General features: G+C 40.2%; 1 protein-coding gene across 5 annotated transcripts in view; it reads right to left on the bottom strand.

Moving 5' to 3' along the window:
* PHEX (phosphate regulating endopeptidase X-linked) overlaps positions 1-22898 on the bottom strand; it is a 161750-nt gene that overhangs the window by 80217 nt on the left and 58635 nt on the right. For 4 of the 5 annotated variants that reach the window (XM_061627298.1, XM_061627297.1, XM_061627299.1 and 1 more), the window contains 9 exons: positions 21663-21749; positions 20858-21084; positions 19350-19418; positions 17029-17145; positions 15042-15125; positions 14577-14722; positions 8813-8906; positions 6498-6626; positions 3925-4026 (listed from right to left, as the gene is read on the bottom strand). In XM_061627298.1, the coding sequence (XP_061483282.1) occupies positions 3925-4026; positions 6498-6626; positions 8813-8906; positions 14577-14722; positions 15042-15125; positions 17029-17145; positions 19350-19418; positions 20858-21084; positions 21663-21749 (1055 nt within the window). Of the gene's footprint in view, positions 1-3924; positions 4027-6497; positions 6627-8812; positions 8907-14576; positions 14723-15041; positions 15126-17028; positions 17146-19349; positions 19419-20857; positions 21085-21662; positions 21750-22502; positions 22583-22898 lie in introns of those variants that run through there. The other variant, XM_061627302.1, reaches the window with a different exon arrangement.

Raw genomic sequence — 22898 nt, 5'->3', positions numbered from 1 at the left:
ATGCCCATAATGCAATGCGGCCCTTGGGCTGAAAAAGATTCAGTACCCTTGGATTACAGCCTTACTTGGTTTTCTGCAGTAATGTGTGAATGAAGGGATATATGCAGATCACATAGTGCATCAGGTCTCATTGCAAGTAACACCCACAAGTCCTATTTCTTACTTTTCAACAAATGCAAGAACACTGACTTCCAGGAAGGATTGCTTCGCTTGTGCCTGCCTCTGAGACGAGCTCTCGTCTCAGAGGAAGCTTTTTCAGTTTTAAAACCAGCCAAAAGGTTTTTTTTGACTGGTAAAAACTTTCTCCCAGGCAAGGGAGAAACGAAGAGATCATCCACAAGCTTCGTTGTGTTTGTTGAGGGACATGAATTCATTAGGATTGCCTATGAACGAAGGACCAGCCAGCAACGTCGGACGGAGCCAGGAATTTCAAGCAAGCTCAAACTGATTAAGCGAGACGTTTTTCTTTTCTTCAAAGAAAAACAGATTTAACAGGCAAGCATTCTTCTATCTATCCTTATCATTTGGCTTAAATTGCTGCAGTAAAAGAGATTTGTTAAAAGAATCAGCAGTAAAGAATCCCTGGGTGAGTTATAACTTTTCTCTTTTATACACGGAATTAAGGCGGAAGGAAATCGAAATAGCTTATCTTTGTTTTTATTGCAAAAAGCTGGCCTGGAATTGAACATTATAAAGATACAAACGGATGAGAGATATCTAATCTGAGGAGAAAAATTTTGATTTATATGAACTTTTGAGTATTATATGTCTGGGACTATTTTTTCTGGTCTACTTCATTTTGACGAATCTGCTTGTTCTTTATGCCACTAACTATTTGGATGCTGTGAACTAAATTTGTTTTGCATTCTTGGACACATAAGAGATAAGGCAGTTTGTGCTGTCTACATTATGATGTCATCAGGTTTGGAATATTAACTCCTTTGTTGCTGGAAAAAAAATAAATTGCTCTTTGCTTGGGAATAGTGCTATATTGGAAATTGAAGGGTTTTTTTTCTTCTTGGTTTTAAAAATGACAATTAAGAAAGTGGCTGAGACCCTGGAAGTAAATATGTTTCAGAAAATAATGGATGAGATTGAGATAATGAAACAAAAACTGAGACATGGCAAACAAAAGATGAAAATTGAATTTGGCAAAATGAAGCAGGAGCTGAAAGAAATAGGGGATTTTATGAGAGAGGAGGTTGATGAGATCAAACATATAATTAGACAAGCAATAGAAGAAGAAAGAAAAATTAAAGGGAAGATGCAAGTCCTGGAGATTGGAACAGATATATCAAATGTGGAACTGGAAAAAGATTTGGAGTTTATGGACCTTAGAGATAAAGATTACTGTTTGGAATTCAGCGTTGTCCCTGAAGAAATTGATGAAGATATCAGAGATAAAGCTATCAATGTTTCAAAAAAATTTCTGGACTGGAATGATGTGATGGAGCTTGAAATAGAGAAAATCTATAGAATTAATTACAGATATGTGACAATGGACAAACTCTCAAGAGATGTGCTAGTGCATTTCATAAAAAAGAGGAACAGTGATATGACTTTACAACAACATTTCGGTAACACATTCAGAATTGATGGCAAGGAAATATTTGTGAGGAAGGAAATTCCCATCAGACTCTTATTATATGACTATGACTATGACAGCAAGATCATTATGGATGCAAGGATGGAAGATGGAAGACGGAATTAACACTGATAATGGAAGAATGGCTATTGAAACTAGTCGACCTAGCAGACTTGATGAGATGGATTAATCGACATGTTTATTTGGAGAAAAATCGATGGATATATTTCTCAAGGACTGGAAACCTCTCTTTGACTTTTTGCGGAAAGAATAAAGTGATGTTAATGAGATTTGATGATTAATTAAGATAACTACTGGAGGAAAGTGATTTTGTAATATATTAAGAGACAGGTTTGTTATATACTGTAGACCTATAACTGATCTGCGACAAATCGGAAGTCAACATTTTATTTTATTGTGTTAGTTATTAATTTGTTTTTTTTGTGTGTGTGTGTTGTTTTGTTTTGTTTTTTGAAACTTTGAATAAAAATTAATGATAAAAAAAATGCAAGAACACAGAAACATATCTTCTTTGTCCGTGTATACTTAACTACACCAGTAATGTTTTGAAAAGAATGCTAAAAGCAGGACTACAGCTGAACGTCAAAAAGACTAAAGTAATGACAACAGAAGATTTATGTAACTTTGAAGTTGACAATGAGGACATTGAACTTGTCAAGGATTATCAAGACCTTGGCACAGTCATGAACCAAAATGGAAACAATAGTCAAGAAATCAGAAGAAGGCTAGGACTGGGGAGGGCAGCTATGAGACAACTAGAAAAGGTCCTCAAATGCAAAGATGTATCACTGAACACTAAAGTCAGGATCATTCAGACCATGGTATTCCCGATCTCTATGGCTGGATGTGAAAGTTGGACAGTGAAAAAAGCGGATAAGAGAAAAATCAACTCATTTGAAATGTAGTGTGGGAGGAGAGCTCTGTGCATACCATGGACTGTGAAAAAGACAAAGAATTGGGTGTCAGAACAAATTAAACCAGAACTGTCACTAGAAGCTAAAACGATGAAACTAAGGTTATCATACTTTGGACACATAATGAGAAGACATGATTCACTCGAAAAGACAATAATACTGGGAAAAACAGAAGGGAGTAGAAAAAGAGGAAGATCAAACAAGAGACGGATTGATTCCATAAAGGAAGCCACAGACCTGAACTTACGAGATCTGAACAGGGTGGTTCACGACAGATGTTATTGGAGGTTGCTGATTCATAGGCTCGCCATAAGTCGTAATCGACTTGAAGGCACATAACAACAACAACAACATAGCTACATGAACTAGACACTCACTGGAAAAGAATTCATAATCCCATTCAGCACACCCCATCCCCACACACAAGGAGCAGACCCATGCAAAGTTTGGCAGAATAACATAACCTTTAGGAACCACTTAAAGACCACAAAAGAGGGAGCCAAGTGAGGTTCTCAGGACAGGAAACCATTATTTATTTACATATAATCCTATCATGCTTATTTGGCCATTAAGTCCCATTGAATTCATTAGGATTTACTTCCATCTGAGAGGACATGCATGTTGGATTACATTGTCAATTTCACTTTCAGCCACAATATAATTTCTGACTGAATATAGGCTGTAGTCCTCATACTTATGAATGTTATTTTGGAGTAGAATCTCCTCTTGTAGAAATTAAACTCTTTATATCAAAATTGAGGCTTCAAACCTAGAAGATACCATGCATAATCGTTTAATTTAATGCGATCATTACAGTTTTGTTCCAGTAAACTGCACTCAATGCACCAGTACTGAAAATGTGAACCCATATGAAAGAGCAGCAGTGAAACCCCTTAAAAGTGACACACCACAACATATTTAACACATTTTATCAAAGTGGCATCCTTATTTATTTGTCACATTGATATCCTCCGCCTTTCTTTCATTAAGGAACACAAGGCAGCATACATCAGCAAGGCTGGTAACCTCGTGTGCCTTCAGACCATACCCTGGGCCAATGAATGAAGAAAAACTTGCAAGCGCTTCAGATCACAGAAGCATCATAAAGGGGCAATCCAGTAATTTCAAACTCAATTCCAGGACCTAAATAAGGTACTAACAGAACTGGCAGATCTTCTAGCAATAATATCTTTCCCACCTTATTTATTAGCTTATTTATATGTAAGACCAAAAGTCAAAAAACCACTGGAGCAAATAACAATGAAGGTTAAAAAGAATGCTTAATACAGGTAAAAGAGTTCAAAGACTTTTGCAGCAAATATGCAAACATACAACATCTTTTCAAACAGATTACTGATGTGCATCTCACTCATCCAAAAACTGGATATATTTAAATGTCTTTACCTTTTCAATCGCTCTTCTTTTTGTTTCCAAATCCATCCAGGTGTTTTCTTTCTCCAGCATGTCCATAAAGGCCCAACGAATCCCTTCAGTCAACTCTGCCATCTGCAACAAACATTATCCTAAAAACTTCAAAAATGTGCCGTGCTTTACAGACTTTCCATCCAATTTAGCAAAGGAGATCTGTGTGTGGAAGCAGCCTTGTGTGTGCACAGTCAGTACAGATGTAGATACACATCTGGATGTGCATTCACATCAGCAAATTGCAATGCTTAACTGATCATCAGCTCAGTGTCACTAACTGTACAAAATTAGAGTGGGATTGGAGCCTATGGCAATATGAACATTAGAATCCATATCAAAATTTCTTTTCCATCTATTCTCTAACTCAAAAGATTTTTGCAGAAATGATAAATCTAGATTAAATGGGAAAATAATATGGGATGGCACTTTGATGAGGATGATGACATGTGGATGCTGTGCAAAACTTGCATCCATGAACAGAACTGAGTGGAAGTGCCCTAAGTCTCAGGTGAATCACTTACTTGATTGAAAGTTTTGAGACTGACCTAAGTGGAGAAATATCCTTAGCTAAACAACCAGAGGGAATTGTAGCATTTCATTTTTATGATTCATTACTATCCTTTAAATATCACATCACTGAGGTACAATATGGGAGCCAGTACAGACCTAGCATTAAATATAACCAAGTATCCAGCAGTTGGGAGTAAACAGCATCCCAGGGAATAAGGTAACTTGGGTATATTGATGGACGAGCCCTGTTTCAATTAACTTAGTGCACTAATGAGGTGAACTCCCTGTACTTGGAGGTTGCCAGTTCATATTCTAGTTCTACAATTGGACCCTGGTGTATATTCTGCTTTTTATGCACCAGCTGTAGCAGTAGGGGTGGGAAGAGAAATCTATTCATACCATCAGAGTTGTTATCAAAATTGTTCAGGCGTAGCCATATGAAATGCTGCTTAGACTGTAGGTCAAAAACAGTGCTATATTTAGACACAGATAATATCTTTTTGATAAAAGGAGGGAGGCAGGAAAACATCCAGGGTGTGAGCTCATCAGTGGCTAAATATGAAAACACCATACTTCCCATAATTCATTATTTATTTGGCATGGACCTTCTAGGAGCGAAGAGGGAGGGGATGATTTGATGTCATCTACACAGTCAAAACATAGGATTGAAAAGGAAAGACAGACTGAACAAAATAGGAGACCCCACGTTTTAAAAAGGAGAATCAACCTAGCGTTCAGTTTATAACCCAAACCTCATCCATGTTTACTCAAAAGTTAGCACCAATGATTTTGATGGGATTTATTCAAGTAAGTGTGCACAGGATTACATGCTGTGCATATTTACTGAGTAAGCATGCATAGGATTGGAACATTTGTCAGTTAATAAAATGTCTAGTTTGTCATTCATCAAAGTAATTTGATCTTTCCAGCCATTCTGAAAAACAGGGTTGTAATAAATAGCCCTAAAGAAGACCTATGAAATATTATGAAATATTACACAACAATTAATGTGTAGGGGACTGGATAGTTCCGTATCAAGGCACATATCAAGGTGAATGTGGATATGTGTGCATTTACCTTTTGAAGATGTCTCGGGAACAACATACCACAAATCTGATATGTATTCCCAGGTTCACTCTTTGGCATCTCTTTTTAAAAAGGGCCTTAGTTAGCAAGGGTCACTAAATTAAATAAATCAGTTATCTGACTGGAGCGTCAGCCCCGATAATTAGAGTTCATCCAAAGCATTTTACTGCCTGAGAAACAAATGACAAGATGGGGAAGGGTTGTAGCTCAAGGGCAGAACATCTGCTTTGCAAGCAGGGAGTCCCAGTTTCAATCTCCAGATAAAGCTGGGAAAGGCTGCGCACACAGCATACATGTAAAGCACATTACTTCCCCCAAAGAACCTTGGGAACTGTAGTTTACCCCTCACCAACCCTTTGCCAGCACCCTTAACAGACTACAGTTCCCAGGATTCTTTGGGGAAAGGCATGCCTTCTAAATGTGCTTTAAATGTATGGTGTGCACTCACCCCTAAGGACTCCCTGTGTGAAACCCTGGGAAGCCGCTGCCACTTAGCGTTGAATTAGATGGGCCAGTGGTCTGATTCAGTATAAGGTAGCTTCCTGTGTCCCTATGCCACCATCTCAGCATAGTGACAATGGCACAGGCAAACTCTGGGGCCATCTCACCCACCATGCTTCACTCTAAGGATGGATGGTCCTGGTGAAGGGAGAAGGTCAGGGAGGAAGTGACAACAAAGACGAGGTGGAAGAGTGAGAGGATGTGGTGGCAGGAGGAAGAGGAGGAGGAGGAGGTGGTGATGGTGATGATGATGATGACAACAGACGGAGGAGGAAGTGGCAGCAGAAGGTGAGTGAATGAGGCAGCCTGCTTCAGACAGCACAGAGTGTTATGCTGACCTTTCTCACTGGCTCTTAATCCTGCAGCAAACTTGGTGCTAATACTGTGTGCCTGTTCCCATGACTCTATTCTTGCAGAGGAAGGAAACCATTTTCAAGACACCAACATGCACCTACCATTTCCCTTTTGTCTTCTTGGAAATGCAGATCTACAAACATTCTTCCAGAAACATAAGGGAGAGCACTTTCCACAAAGTTTACACATTTATCCCATTGAGGCAGCAAGGAGGTTGTCCCCTGGATTACCTGTTTTGATTTAAGACTGATCAGTCATGTGTTTCCTTAGAAAGTCCCATGTACTCATGGCAAATTCTGCAAAATAAGACCACTGCCACCCTTACCGTTGTGATCTTTCCCACTCTATTCCTGTTACTCCAAGCAGCACCTACCATCAATATCAAATAGACTATGGGCCAAACTAGGCAGCTACTGATCTTAACTAACTACAGGTGTGTGGGAGCCCAAAGCTGACTGTGAAGGCAATGCAGCAAGGAAGGAAGGCTTGCCTCTGCACTCCTAATACTGCAATCAGAATGGAGATCCTTTTCCTCCCAGCCCTGTGTGGCTAGGAGACATAGGGGAAAGGCTCCATTGGTGCCACTGCAAACTTTTTTTCTATGGCTTCTAGCTGTGCAGGGAGGGAATGTTTGTTTTGATTCACTAATTTCATGGGACTTAGTCATGACGACTAAACTTAGCTAAGTTGATGCATATAAGTTTATTGACTTCCAGTGTGTGTGCATGCAGGTGAAATAAATACTCATGTCACCATTTATGCATTTCAAGAGTTATACTTCTTATTATGTGAAGAATGATACTGTTATAGGATTGGGGGTGGAGATAGATTATTGCTTTGGGTCCCCTTCAAGCCTGTGATCGTGTATTTGGAAGTTGGGATATGCAAGCAAGACACTTGCTCTACTGGTCAAACTAGTTTCCTTTGCATAAGCTAACAGTTTAGCCAAGTCAGTCTATGAATTAATGGGTTGTCTGAGCGGCCAATCTGCATAGCCAAAGGAATGTGGCCAAGAGAGATCCTGTTGCTATTGGAACTCTTTTCAGAAGAGAGGCCCTCCTCCTCCCATCCTGGAGCCACAGAGAGGCTTATAGTCTCTTTTGGGGGGTGAAGCTGGAAAGACAGAGAGAGGCCTGTCCTCTGTGTCTGTGCCTCCAAAGCACATCTTCGGGTTTGGAGAGTAACATCTGATGCGCTGATAATGCTGAGAACCTCTCCATCTTACACTCAGGCTGTGAATACATGTAACTAAAGACACCGCCGTCTCCGCCAACCTTCTTTCCAAGGAAACCAAACCCTGGGTAAAGTGCAGAAACCCCTGGAAGTCTCACAACTCCCAGAGATTGGGGTGGTGAGCAGCAATACCCATAAAAGTAACAAGTCTTCCAAAAAAAAATCAGGGGCAGGGAGAAATGTCCAACTTCTACATTTTGTTTGTTGACCACTTGGCGAGAAATAAACTGTATGGTCAGGAAATCTGGGATCAGATCAGTTCTCTCTTTTTTTAAAAAAAAAAGATTAAAGCAGTGATAGTGGGGAGGGTGGCAAATCAGGTCAGGGTTGCAGCACTGAGGGAGGGAAATTGCTCTCCTCACAAAGATGCTATCTGATTATATCAGCCTTCCCCAACTTGCTACCTGGCAGATGTTGTGGACTCCAATGCCTATCTGCCCCAGTCAACACGGCCAATGATCGGGGATGATGGAACTTGTAGTCCAACAATATCTGGAGGGCACCAAGGCTGGGGGAGACTGGCCTATATGGTACCTGCGTATATCCCCCACAAAACAAACAGTCGCTTGGATGCAGAGGGATTTCAGCTAGAAAACTGGCACAGAGAATGGATTTTCTCATCCAGCACTGCTGCTCTGATTCAGTACACCTTTCCATAGCTTCTTCTTTTTAAATGCATGAGATCTTCTGCACTGCATCTAATTTGGCCCTGGCCAATCTTTTGTTTTCTAGCCAGCCAAACAAAGCAGAATAGCTTAAGCTAGGGATACTGGTAATACCCCTGCAGTTAGCATCTTTCCAGTTTTATTCGGTTCACTAGAGCATCCCACGCAATGCTGTCATCTTCTCTCTCTCTGCTCCGTGTACCAGCCCTAACAGAATGAAAATCACAACATCTCACAGAAACAGGATGCAGAAATAATGGGAGAAAGGCTTGGATGCAAAAAAAACAACCTGCAGACAACTTTCCTACAGGCAGAGACATGACATTTATTATTCAAATCTGTGTCAGGTCCTGATGACCCAGGAGAGGTTACGTGATATTCTTCAACTTCTATAAAAGCATTGAATTCAAACCTGCTAGCTTGGAATTATAGGAATCCATAGTATCTGGCTATTAGCTACTGTCTTTGTAAGCTCTATAGACAGAGATGATATATTGTTATCAAAATCACACACTTACCCTTGAAAATTCCAACCACCTATATTGAAAATGTCGGCTGAGGTTAAATATTCTTGAATAAACCATTCTCCATACCAGATAGTTGGCAATAGTCCTGTCAAAGCAGACATAACTTTATGTCAGACATTTAAACTCATGTGTCCTAATGTACAGCTGTCTGATACTATAAATTAATGCATGAGCTGATTTTTTTTCATATCAGTGTGCTGTCTGCAATGGTAGCAGCTTCATCTTGAAAACTAATGAGCTATGAACAAACTCACAAAAACCTTAGACCAAAGTTGTTACATGATAACAGCCATTTTTGTGTGTGCCTGAATGATGGTAGGATCTTCCATTTGGAGCATATTTCAACCCTTTTGCATCCAGAGATGGAATTTGGCACTAATCCTCCTATAAAGAGAGAGTTCCCCCACCCCAGTACTTCTTAACTAAAAAAGCAGAAATAACAATAAAGCAGAAATAATCTAGCTATAATAAGTTGGTCTTGTTAAATGTAATGCCATAATATCTGGTGATGCTTACCAAAATCTTTGATTACAAATATGAAACAGTAATACATAAAGTATCTCCTGCTTAAACAGCAAAAATAAAACACTTGCAATACAATTCAGATGGCAAGTGTAACCATAAAGTTAAGCAATAGGCTCCTGATACCACTCCCCAGCCCAAAACCAAAAGAGGCCCAGGTGGGAGCACATTTGCAGGAGAGGCCAGAAGTCTGGCAAGGTGCCACTTCTGGCATAGCCATTGGGCATGTGCCAGTACTGGGGAGGAGCAGGCAGAGAGTGTATAAGGCCCTCTGCCTGCCTCCTCCCCTCTTCCTTCTTCAAAGATATGGCATCCAGCCAGGAATGTGCTAGAATTCTGCCAAATTTGGATTTAGTACCGTATTTTTCATTAATTCACTTTATTGTTGCGGATTGGATTTTGATGTAGTCTCATCTCTACAGGATTGGCTCATCCAAAAACAGGCTGGCTGAGGAGACTGAGAGTATTTCCCATACATAGCCTTTTCCCTATTCAGGTCGTAAGTACTTAAACTTATACTTAATAAAGTGGCCATAGCTAAATCTCATCCCTTGTGTCTTGCCTCTTTATATCTGGCCTGCTAACCCAAATGTATTTTGGGACAATAATGGTTAACAAAGACAAATTCTTGATGAAGGCAGATTGTTTTTGTTGAAGTCTGGAAATGTGTAAAACTTTCAGTCTAACAGAGTTTTGACAAATAATAACAGTGGTTGCTTATCTCCTTTATTTAGACAGAAGTGTGTGTATTGGGGGAGGGGATTTGTATAACACCATTGTGAAGGTTTCCAACAACCTCTATGTGGCCTTCATATTTTTTCTTATTTAGTTTGTCTCCCAGGACATACAATTGTCAGCCTTGCAGAAATCTCATTTAAAAACCCAAGAAGTAAATAAAGGGAATGTTTCTAGGGCAGCAGGAGAAAGGATTCAGGTTATCATCTGAGTATTAGAGGAAATTCTCACATTGGACTGGATATTGATTAAGCAGGCATACTGCTTCTCAATGTGCGTTCACCAATTGTCTCCAGGAGAGGTGACAACTCACAACTCTTGTTTAAACTGTAATTCTGAAACAGCTGAATGGACTGGCCTATCACAGAGTGAAGAGGAGGAGTGATACATACACAAACAGCCTCCCCGAAGAGGTACGCCTGGCGCCTACACTTCCATCTTTTCGGCGCCAGGTAAAGACCTTTTTATGCTCCCAGGCATTTTAATCTTCTTAACTTTTTAAATCTTTTAATCTGTATTTTAATTTTTGTAGTATTTATTTTGTTTTTGCTGTGCTTTTCGTTGTTTGTTTGTATATATTTTTGTATTTTTATTATGATATATTGTATTTTATTTTGTTTGTTCACTGCCCTGAGAGCTATTTCGCTAAGGGCGGTATATAAATTGAAATAATAAAATAAATAATAAATAAATAAATAAACTTACTTCTATTATTTTTATACTCTGTGATAAATATTTGAATTTTGATATATTGGGACTATTTATCTGATGATATTTGATTATTTTAACAAGCATATTTGGTTGTCTTTAAGACAATATCTTAACAGAATGGAATTCTTAGGATCATATTAAATGTTTACATTGATTGCTTGAATGCAATCAACATTATTTTAAAAGAAGAAGTAAATAGCAGCTACAGTGGGACAACAGGAGGTGGACAAGAAGAGTTTGATGCTTTTGACTGGCCGTGCAAACACTACATCCCTGAAGCTGCTATTTGCACTGGAAAGGAAGCCTCCACTGGCATTAATGATGCTTTCCTCCCTGTTCACATCTTTATAGCCTAATCTGTATGAATCAGAGAATCTCAATCAGTGGCCCTGGGCAAGTGAGTGTAGAGAAGATGCATTAAGGCTCCAATCCTAAGTATGCTTACTAACTATGAAATAAGTTCCACAGAACTCAGTGGGACTTGTTTCTGTATAAGCATGCATAGAATTGCACTCTACATTTTTTTAAACAAATTAAGGAAACCAGGCAGTATAGCTGAATACTAAGAGAAGGGGGAGATCTAACTGGGAGGATAAATACGAATTTTGCTGTTACCAACATTCTTCCAAGCTACAGAGGAAGCAGATTGGACTGTGAAAGACCAACCCAAATTGTGTTTGCATTTTGACAAATTTGTGGGGCAGTACAATATCTCAGAGAGGAGGTCAGGTCTCCTGCTCCCGTGGTGCATTCACTAGAGCCGCCCAATTTCCCTGCTTTTTAGAATTTGATAGAAATATCTGTTGACTATAGGTACATTCTTAAACCGCAAGGTTTTCTGCCTATTAGTAAATTTCTCTGCTTTTTAATCTGGGGGTAAGAAATGGGATCCTGTTCAAGTTTGCTGAGAATGGATCAATCATTTGTATGCTTATTAAATTTGATGGGATTGACTCCCCTGCAATCATGCTTAGGATAGGTGAAATTGACCACAGGGGATGGGGGGGAGGAGAAGGAAGGGGTAGAGGAGGAGGGAGGGGAGGAAGGGGAGGGGAGCAGGCAGGAGGGGGAGGGGAGCAGGGCAGGTTTGATCATTTGCATGCTTATTGAGTTCAGTGGGATTTACTCGCATGCAATCATGCTTAGCATAGCTAAAACTGACAATGGGGGGAGGAGAAGAGAGAGGGAAGGAGGGAGGGCTGGAGTGGGTAGGGAAGGAGGAAGAAGGAAGAGAGGAGGGGAGAAGGAAGGGAGAGAAGAGGGAAAGGAGGGGAAAGGCATGTCTGATCATTTGCATGCTTACTGAGTTCAATGGGATTTATTCCCATGTAGTCATGGTTAGGATAGGAAAAACTGACCATGGGGGAGGAGGGGGGTGGGGAGAGAAGAGGGAAGGAGGAAGGGAGGGGAGAGGGGACGGGAGGGGAAGATGTGATCAGAAGGAGAGGGGGAGGGGGAGGGGAGGGGCAAGAGGGAGTGGATAGGAGGGGGGAGGGAAGGTTTGATGATTTGGATCCTTTTTGAGTTCAGGGGGATTTACTCCTGTGCAATCCAGCTTAGGATAGGTGAAACTGACCTGGAGAAAGGGCAGGGAGGGAGGGAGGAGAGGAGGAGGGAGGGAGGGGGAGGGGAGGAGATTGGGTGGGTGGGCACTGGGCAGAGGGGAAGACCCTTTCCCTTCCGAAAGGAAAACATTGTGAACAGTATCATTATTTTTCAGTGTTTCCCCCACCTTTTTATTCTACAGTAGGCACATGTAGTCTCCCACCCAAACCAATTTAAACCAAAGCTGTCCCTGGCCACATCCACACCAGTTCTTTATTCCACTTTAGACAGTCCTGGCTTCTCTCAAAGAATCCTGGGAACTGTAGTTAGTGAAGGGTGCTGAGAATTGCTAGGAGATGCCCTGTTCCCCTGACAGAGCTTCAATCAGAGTGGCTGACTATTAAACCACTCTGGCCATTGGAGCTCTGTCAGAGGAATAGAAGTCTCCTCTCAGCACCCTTCACAAACTATACTTCCCAGGATTCTTGGGGGAAGCCAGGACTGTCTAAAGTGAAATACGTATGGTGTGGGTGTGGCCCCCTGATTAGCCAAGCCAAGTAGCTGTGAGTCTGGCTTTCAGAACACTGACAGTTAGTTCTTACTGAGCAAGGCCGGTCTTATCATTCACTTTGACATTGAATTTCTTGAATTAACAATCAGCTAGGCATTTTTTTTTTTACTTTTAAACCTCAGGTCAGATTACAGGGCAAGGTTAGTAATAGGATTACAGGTACCCTGTGAACATGGCTGATTTTTAATTAATTTCAACAAATTATGAGAACTCTGTCAGAAAAAAATCCAACAGGAGTCTGTTTTCCCCCCTCTCTTTTTACACTTTGAACTGTGGATTCTCTCTGACTGTTTTGTGTATCGCCATGAAAACTTAGAGGGTTGTTAAACAAACATTTCTGAGTTCAGGACTATATGTTTTGTAAGGATTTGTTTTGGAATGAGTTTATGGGAAGCATCAGATTGGCATGGGGGATATTTTCAATTTAACATTGTGGAATGAGAAAAATCCATGCTGGCTATAGTATACAGCCACTCTGATGGAAGATAAATTCCTTCCATCTATCATCCCATAGAAGATTAGAGGACGGAGGTTCCAGCTGACAAGGTTTTAAGGCCTGCACCTGCTACTTTAGGAACAAAGCACCATAGTATATTGTGCCTTATTCAGCATTTTCGGATGTAGAATGTGATCATACTTTTGTAATCCAGTGTTATGCACCTGAGGCTTCTGCATGGCTGGAGCTCTCAATGCTAATACTCAAAGACATTAAGAACACCTTTTTTAGAGTCAGTGCTTGCAGTAATATGGCACTTCATCACTCTCATCACCACCACCACCCCTACCTCAGAGCATTTTGGCAGTGCTAGACTTTTCTACCTAATGAAAGTCAGCCAATGACATATCTCCCGAAAATTTTTGAAAGCAAGCTGACACTGTTATGATTTAACAGAACAACACATAGTCTATGTTGCTAAGCTAAATATTACAACTGACTATGGGTTGTATCCAGAGCTTGGAAAAGTTACTTTTTTGAACTACAACTCCCATCAGCCCCAGCCAGCATGGCCACTGGATTGGGCTGATGGGAGCTGTAGTTCAAAAGAGTAACTTTTCCAAGCTCTGGTTGTATCCAATGCTGCTGTTCTGCTAGCACAACAGACTTCCACTTGCACAAGACAACTTCCTCGTCCTCTCCTTCACCATGCAGTCCTCTACACACCTTCAAAATCTATCCCATATGGTTGGAGGAACCTCCAAATCAGATGGGGGGGCACAGGGAGAGGAAGAAGTCCCATTGCATGTGTGGAACACTGCTCATGCAGCATTGCATACAACCCCCATAATATTTTTAAGATGCAGGGTTGCAATGTTATTTGATTCATTAAGCCAGTTCATTGATTAATGTTTTGTGGAGCAATCAAAACAAGCATCTTGACTAACCAGATACTGTCCCCAGTGTTTGAGCTGTAACTCAGAAAGTTCTGAGAAAGAAGTAGTTTCTTAACAGCATATTCAAAAGCAAACTGGCCTAATTCCAAATATAGAGAAATGGAAGTATGGATATTTTATTTATTTTAAAAGGTCCTCCTGTAGTTGTAAACCAAGTGGTATCAAATCTCAATATCAAATTTCAAAGTGTGCCAATATCCTAAACATTATATTGAGAACCCAGGGATTATTTCTGAGGGGGGGGGGGAACCAACCAAAAAACAAATTAGAAATTCTTACTTTTTTCTTTCGCTTTCTAGTATCCTGAATAAATCCTTGAAGTACTGGGGCACACGAACAATCACATTTTCTGAAGCATCTATGTCTTTAAGCTCAGGATAGAGCTTGGTGTCAATCACCTTCTTGATGTACCCCAGCCAGTCAAACTGAAAAATAAACAAAGGCTCAGTTCCTGACTCTTCCAGACCAAAAAAAAGCTCATAAAATAATTAATTACCTACCATTAGCTGAATGATTTAAAAGTTTTGCCTAATTTCAAAGTTGAAGTTTACCAAGCAACATCACAAATATTTTGAAAGTTAAATAAAAATGCAGCTGTATTTAAAATAATAGTGAACACCTGTTTCCACTAATTTCATTTGAATTGCCATCTTATGCATATCTGAAGCACCTTTCGGTTTGAAAGGTAATTACACAGTTCAATCAGGCATTAATAAAGTCATTTTCCAATTAACTTCAACCAACCTGGGGGGTCATGGTGCTAAGTTCCGATATGTTCATTTTGTTGTACATAGATTCACTGGTTCGATTCTCATGTGGAATCATTATCTGCAAAATATAAATGCAAACAAATACTATTTCCCCCAACAAATCGACTCCCACATATCTTGAAGCGCCGTGCATAGCAATGTTACCTGCTGATTTCCAAGAAAATGAAGTTGCAAAGCCATTATTATTTTGTTTTTCCCATTTCATTTTCCCATATACAAGCGTTTTACATTTTTTCTCCATGTAATGCAATGAAATTCACCTTTGTCCATATGAGTATTCATCCCTTCATTTATTAAATTATGATTAATTTCATAATCCCAGCTAGATACACATTCTACTCCAAAGTTATCTTAAAGACAGGAAGTTCTAGAAAGCCAACTAACTAGTAGACTGTGAAAGAATTATAGTAAACTACTGAAGCTGTCTTCACAATTCAGCACTGCAACCACAGGTCTACTCCAGGCTACCTTTCAAGAGCCAACAGAAAAGCTATTTACACATGGCTGGCCACATTGAAGGGATTTTCTTATTATTTATTTATTATTTGATTTATATCCTGCCCTTCCTCCCAGTAGGAGCCCAGGGCGGCAATTTTAAGAGAATTTTAAAAGAGAAACACAGGAAGTAAATGACTCTGAATCACTTCAGAGTGCTTAAATAACAGAGAATTTGGCAATCTGTTCTGGAGTCCTGAACTCTTTTTCAGCTGTTTCCTATCTCTCATCAAGAGTTGGGTCATCCAAAAAAACTGTCCTACAGGCAGCAAGTATACTGCATACTTATTTCCCAACAGAGCCTCTGAATTACATATAAGATGTTATAAAATTTGTGTATTTGTTTTTATTGTTTTTAATTGCTGTAAACCGCCCAGAGAGCTTCGGCTATGGGGTGGTATATAAATGTAATAAATAAATAAATAAATATTAAATAAATAAATAAAGATGCTGGGATACACCTCCTCATTGGTCTAGGAAACATCCTCTGTGCTGTCTCCATGATCCTCTTATCTAGTAGCAGCTGTGAATAGCACCTATTCCACCCATTTACCTTCCAGATCAACCCTGAACTACCTCCAGTATCAAATTCAGCCCCTGACGTGCTGAATCACATTACTGGCAGCTATCCATTCCTGGATGCATCTTGCCAGTTCATCTCATCTCTTAATAAGTTTCGGTGTAGGTCAGTAACTGTTGCATGAGCAATGAGTGTGTGGTATGCTCATCCTACTTCTCCAAAAACTGATTCAGAAATGCAGTGCTTATCAAGGTTTGGCTTCCTTTGGAAGGAGGTCACTAAAGTCTTATTGGTGTGTTTTTAACATTTGCAGTTATTTACAAATACGCAGGTTAAACATAGGTGGAGGCACACAACTTGAACACTCAGTTAGAGCCCTCTGCTGCCACATCAGCTCAAGAAACCCTTAAGATCCTTCCAGCTCTCTGTGTCTCAAACTGCGGCCTCTCCTTCTGTTTCCTTCTTACACACAGATCTAGCTTGCCTGTCCACCCTGGCTAGAAGTGCAGAATCTTTGTCCATCATCTATGTGAGCATTTCTCAAACTGGGCTGTGAAGCACCAGCAGGTCTCAGCCCACTCATTGCCTCCTCACTTGCTTACCGTTCCCTTGGACATGCTGTAGCCTTTTAGTTGGACTGATGCCCTCAGCTCCCTGCATGTGCAACACATAGTCACATGTGGAAGTGGGAGATGGTTACAGAGGGAGGCTGCAGCATACGAAGTTGGAGGGGAAGGGAGGAAGGGAGGGAAGAAAGATGGTGATCAAAGAGGAAGCAACTGAAGCAGAAGCAGCAATAAGCCAAGTAAGCATTCCAGCTCTTATTTGTTGTGCATTAGAACTGTGGGGAAAAGCCATGTGAAATGAAGTGTAGCCATGCCTGTATCTTCAGAAGTGCCTGTTACAACAAATGCAACTAAAATCCCACCCTTAGAAGGGCACTCACCTCAGCTATTTTGACTTCGAGTTTAAGCACAGACTTCATGTCCAATTCTGCACGCGAAGCATTGGCACCCAAAAGCACGGCTGTATCAACCATGAACTGGAACAGGGCATCTCTGTACTGTAGTGGGATAGGAGTTCAATTATTATTACAGCTACACAGACAACCTAGGCAAATAAACCAACCTAAGCATATTACAAAATGCCATGCACATACACACCTTATTACATCCTGAACAACATTTTCTTACATCCCTTTTGTAATTTCAATTACATATTTATCACACTACTGTGCTCCTTATTATTATTATTATTATTATTATTATTATTATTATTATTATTATTATTATTCACCCTTACCTTGAGGTCCCAGGGTGGGTTGCAACAGTTTAAAATACATCATTAAAAATAATTGAAAACAACTGAAAATCACAAACATAAAAGAATTAGAGTATGTCCTAAAAATATACATCTCAGGTATCAAAGGCCAAGGAAAAGAGGTGTGTCTTCAGCATTCACCAAAAAGTGTACAGTGCAATTGCCCAGCACAGCTCTGTGGGGAATCCCACAACTTAGAATTTCCTATAAGGGTATAAGGGCTCTTCTAGACAAGCTATTTATTGAGCATTCATCCTCATCTGCTTGCATAAAGCTTATACAGAAGTATGTCTTTCTTTCTTTCTTTTGTTAGTCACCATATACCCAGTAGTTTATAGGTGACTTACAACCCCTTTTTTTAAAAAAACAACCACATACAATATACAAAATTTAAAACCCAAACAAAAAGGAATAAAATAGCACACCTCAAGGGCCAAAGACCTAACTAAAAAGGAAGGTCTTTGCCTGGCACCTGAAGATGGATAGAGAAGGCGCTAGGCATGCCTCCCTGGGGAGAGCACTCCACAGCCGGGGGGGCCACCATTGAAAAGGCCCGTTCTCATATTGCCACTCTCCAAGCCTTCCAAGGAGGGTGCACACAAAGAAGGGCCTCAGATAACGAATGCAGGGTCTGGGTCAGTTCATATGGTGAGAGGCGGTCCTTGAGATGTTGAGGTCCTGAGCCGCATAAAGTTTTATAGGTTAAAACCAGCACTTTGAATTGAACCCAGAAACTAATTTGTTAGATTATATTCAGTCTTTATTGAGAATTCATTCTGATTTGTTTATAGGGTGGTTATTTGACAATACGCATTCATTCTACATTCATCCTGATTTGCTTGTAGGCTGTTTACACGTCTTCCCCTTAATCATTCATTCATCCCATTTCAATGCATTTCCCCATCACTTTCCAAACTGCAAAAAGACTGTGTGTGTTTTCAAAGAGGATTTGCTGCTCAGACCTAAAGTTCTGGTATTTGACTGAATCACTCTCAGAAAATACGGATAGTGTGGTAGCGCCCTAAATAACAGTGCCCCCAGAATCCTGAGGACCATCTCCAACATAGATTAGAATCCCCATTTCATCTATAAGTATGCACTGAGATAGTGGATAAAGTGGATTCTACTCAACCTTGAGTAATGAATTCATGATTGCAAAAGCTATGCACAGCCAGAAATGGTTGGTCCCCAATTAAGATAAATTTAGTTGTCATTAAAGCTCAAACGAGACCTGATGGGAAAATCTATATTCCTTGATTTATATGTCTGTCCTGCTCATAGTTTACATTCCATAGACAAGACTGGAATGAAGTTGTCAGGAACTGACCATGAATATGGGATAGAAGGTAGATAGTGGAAAAGATGGGGGAGAGGGGGACGTTAACTGAAAGTGCATTGCCTCACATATATACCTGCCCAGATGCTAAGGCCATCCTCTGGGTTCTCCACTGAATTGGTAGCTACTAAAGAGAGGGCCTTTTCATTAACGGCAGCCCAATTATGGAATGCTCTCCCTCGAGAGGTTTGCCTGGCGCCCACCATGTGATCATTTCAACACCAGGTGAAAACCTTTTTATTCTCTCAGGCTTGTTAAGAAAGTGTTTTGATGTTCTTTAGATATTTTACACTGTTATACTCTATTGCTGGTTGTATTGAAGTCTTGCATTGTGCTATTTTTATTCTGTTTTAGATTTTGTATATCATTGTGTTTTATAGCTTTCAACCTTTATTGTTAACTGCTCAGATAACTTCAGTTGCTGAATGGTGTAGCAGTAGTAGATAAATGGAAATAAAGCAGTTACTGCGAGGGTGGTTCAGAAGGGTCAAATCTCCAGACAGGAAATTAATAATATTAAACAAGAAATTAATCAATATGGTGACACTGGGGAAGAAATCCTAAATGTAGTAATTGCTTTCCATTTAGATACTCAAGTAAACAATGCTCACAGATTTAGCTTCAGTGGTGTTCTCTAGGTAGTCTTCCTGTGCTGATAGAGACAAAGATCCTTGGTCTAGCTATTAAAAATATGTAAAGAATAAAACAGCATTAGTTCATGTTAACTGCTGTTCCATAATACTACTCTGTCTCCAGTACAGTGCTGAAAGATTAGGGAAAAGATACTCAAAGAATATTTAAAAAAATTATTTACCATCATTGAGTGATAAAAGCATTTTTTATAAAAAAAAAACAGACATTCAATTTACATTTAAATATTATATTCTGCTTTCTTGAAGAAATTGACTTATGTAGGACACTGAGGAATTTAGGAATTCTACAATAAATCTTTTTCCTCAAGATGTAAATGTCTATGGCATATCTAATCTGGGGATTCATTTGATCCTTCAGTAACTAAGTAGGATACTAGCATGTTCTTTTTCTAAATCAGATTGCTGTAAATCAAATTAGAAATGAGCTTAGAATGCCCTAAGGAATACAGCTATATAGATATAGATATAGATATTGCCCTCACTTTCAGTCATTTACATATATACATACTAATGACCAGGTTCCTTGGAGTTGTTGTTGAACATGATGGCAAAAGGCTGATAATTCCTATCAACAAAATTAGCGAGAGGGTGGATAACTATGAGTTTGATAGAGGTATTATAGAATTATTTCCTTGTGTGAAGCAAAGAAGGAATTCAGCTATATATGAAATTTCATTTGATGTTAAATTAAATCACAATAATAACCAGTCCAGAAACTTTCTCCAAAGAGGTACATGCCTGTTCCTGTTCTAATGATACAGTCCTGTCTGTGCCATAAACTTCCACTCCCTGTTCTACAGGTTAGTCAACTATGGATCAGGGCATGGGTGGCCCAGGCAGTACGTAGAGGTGCCTTTCCTCATGCCCACAAGGTCCTATGTCCCACCCTCAATCCCAAACTGAAATTAGGCTTGAAAGAAACCTTCTATTATAGCCAATAAAAAGCTTTTTTTCAAGTCTAACTGCAGACGTGTGATGACTGGGGAGGGGCACAGCTGTGACTCCTCTGCTGAAAATTCCACCATGCTGCAGCAAGATTTCAAAAAAAGCTTTCTATAGGCTACACTGAGGACAAGAGCAATTTCAGGGGGGGGGGAGTGCAGCTCAAGAGGAAAGGGGTAATTCTGACCTCCCCAGCTGCAGCCCTCCACCCCAACATACACCATTACACTTCAAGCATGAGCAAAATAACACTTTTTTCAAGCCTCACTGCTGGGAGTGAGTGTGCAAATGAGTGTATGGTTGCTCCGCATCCATGTGGGGTTTTTTTCTAGTGTTCATGTATGTGTGTGCACACTCGTGGTGTGTGAATCATTCCCACAACAGTTTCTTTGGTTTGCAAATGGGCCCCAAGAGGTTAGAAACTCCTGAATCAGAATATACGATGGCTAAAATGTGGAGTACTAGATCCTGTTAATGAACTAGTGAAAACTTTCATCCTACCTGCATTGCTTTGTTAACCATACCTTGATGACGTGCTCATTAGAGATCTTATCATCAGAAGCCACATACATTCGGATGAAAACAGAACTGCTATATTGACCACGAAGGGCAGCCAGGGTCTGGAGCATGCTGAACTTCCTTTCTGACCACAATCCTTCAGGCCCAATGTTCGATTCCAGCACAGGCCAGCGGAATGGAGAATGTTTCAGCATGCTCAAAAGGGGCTTTGCATCAGCTTTCTCTATCTTATCTGGAGATGGAAAAAACAAGTCGTCATAAGGCAACTTCCAGATAATGCCATTTTAATAGTGGTCATGATATGCAGAGAATGATAGACTACGTATACATAACATTATTTAAGTTGTAGCTCTGTTAGATAAGATTATCAAGTATCAGAGACCACTACTGTATATGTGATGCCTTCAGAAAAAGAAATGTTGATTTCATGTATATGATGGGTAAAACGTCATGCATGAGCAACTAACAGCACAATTCTATGCATGATTATTCAGACTGTAAGCTCCACTGTGCTTACTAGGGCTTATTCCTAAGGAAATGCGCATAAACTTGTAGCCTAAGTGCAGGACTGTATCCTAAAAGCACAGATTATTTAATATTGACTTATAGGAGAAGAGCAATAATTGGTAATAGTTATAAAATACCATTTTCTCCAAACATTTTGCATGTTTTGATATGCATAAAACAAGGTCTCATTTCAGAGCTGCTTATTGTTCAATCTTTATAAAACAATAGAAAGGAAAAAGTGTATGTCACAGTTGCTATACATTCAGATCCCAACCTGTCACTGTGAAAATACGAGTTGCTTACTCTCATTCATGCATGAAGAATAAAGAATCTTGGCCTTCTGTACAGCTTCACTGTCTCGCCTTTTGCTCAGAGGTTTCTCAAGGAGAACTGTGAAATCAAATGAGGAGAAAACATTCATCTCAAGTTCAGCTACCCTGGAGTTTTACTGAAATCAAGAAACAGGTCAGAACAACTAAACAGGATGTTATTGTTTTCCAAATGAGCCTGAATTCTCGAGAATATAAAGTTGGTAGCCTAGGAAGGCTGACATTCTTAACTGTGAAGGCTCAGGAAACGTTAGACAACACATACAGTGCTTCATTGTTAAGGTGAGAGGTATTGGGGTTCCAGAAAGCCACAACTTTTGTTCTGAAACCTTCTTCCTTCACTCTAGATGAGGGGAGGCTTTGCCTCCTCAGTAAGCAGGGAAAGACACATATAAAATGTTTGCAAAAATTTGCAACGAAATGTTGCAGTATGGAGTGTTTCGGTTCAGGATACCAGCAAGCCAATGATCCATGGCCATTCCCAGGATGCTCCATTCGATCCCCTCACCCATGCCATTTTCTCTTCCCCATCCCCGCAGTCAGTCAGCATTTTATGGCCACTTAGCATGCTTAGTCCTCATTGGACCGTTCTTTGGTTTCCCCTGCCCCAATAAAATTGTATTTTTGCTCAGGATTTTTTTTTTTTTTTGCATCTCTGCAGACTTTGGAGTTTCACCAGTCTCCTTGTGTATGGATGGTGCCATTTTGGATATACAAGAATCTAAATGTAGAAAATGAGTTTGCTATTAGTATGTAGGATGTTCCATACACTCTGACTCTCCCTAGTTGCACCTCCTCCTAGGAAAATACTTACCCTTATCTTGTCTGTTTGGAAGATGTTGTGTGTCTAGTACAGTGCTTCCCAACCTGAGGGGGGGTCATGAAGTCATCCCGGGGTGGGCGTCGCAAAGAGTCAACAGAAAAATTATTTGTTAATTAAAAAAAAAGTCTGGTCTGTGTACCACCAACTTGTGAGCCTGCACTGCATGTGCGTGCAGCTGCTTCCGCCTCCCTCCCTTCCTTCCAGCTGGCACAGTCAGTTCCTGCCACACAGAGAGCTGAGAAACACAGCACTCAAACAAGTGCATCAAGAGAAGGAGCCAGCTGGGCCTACTTCAGTTCCAGTGCCTCTCACCCCCGTCTTTTGTCAGCAGCAGTGAGGGAAGATCGATCGAGCTGATCGGCTCTGGCTATAGAGACAGAGGGACCC

Source organism: Rhineura floridana, chromosome 5 (genome assembly GCF_030035675.1).
Source record: "Rhineura floridana isolate rRhiFlo1 chromosome 5, rRhiFlo1.hap2, whole genome shotgun sequence".
NCBI lineage: Eukaryota > Metazoa > Chordata > Lepidosauria > Squamata > Rhineuridae > Rhineura > Rhineura floridana.
This window is presented reverse-complemented; position numbering and strand designations above follow the sequence as displayed.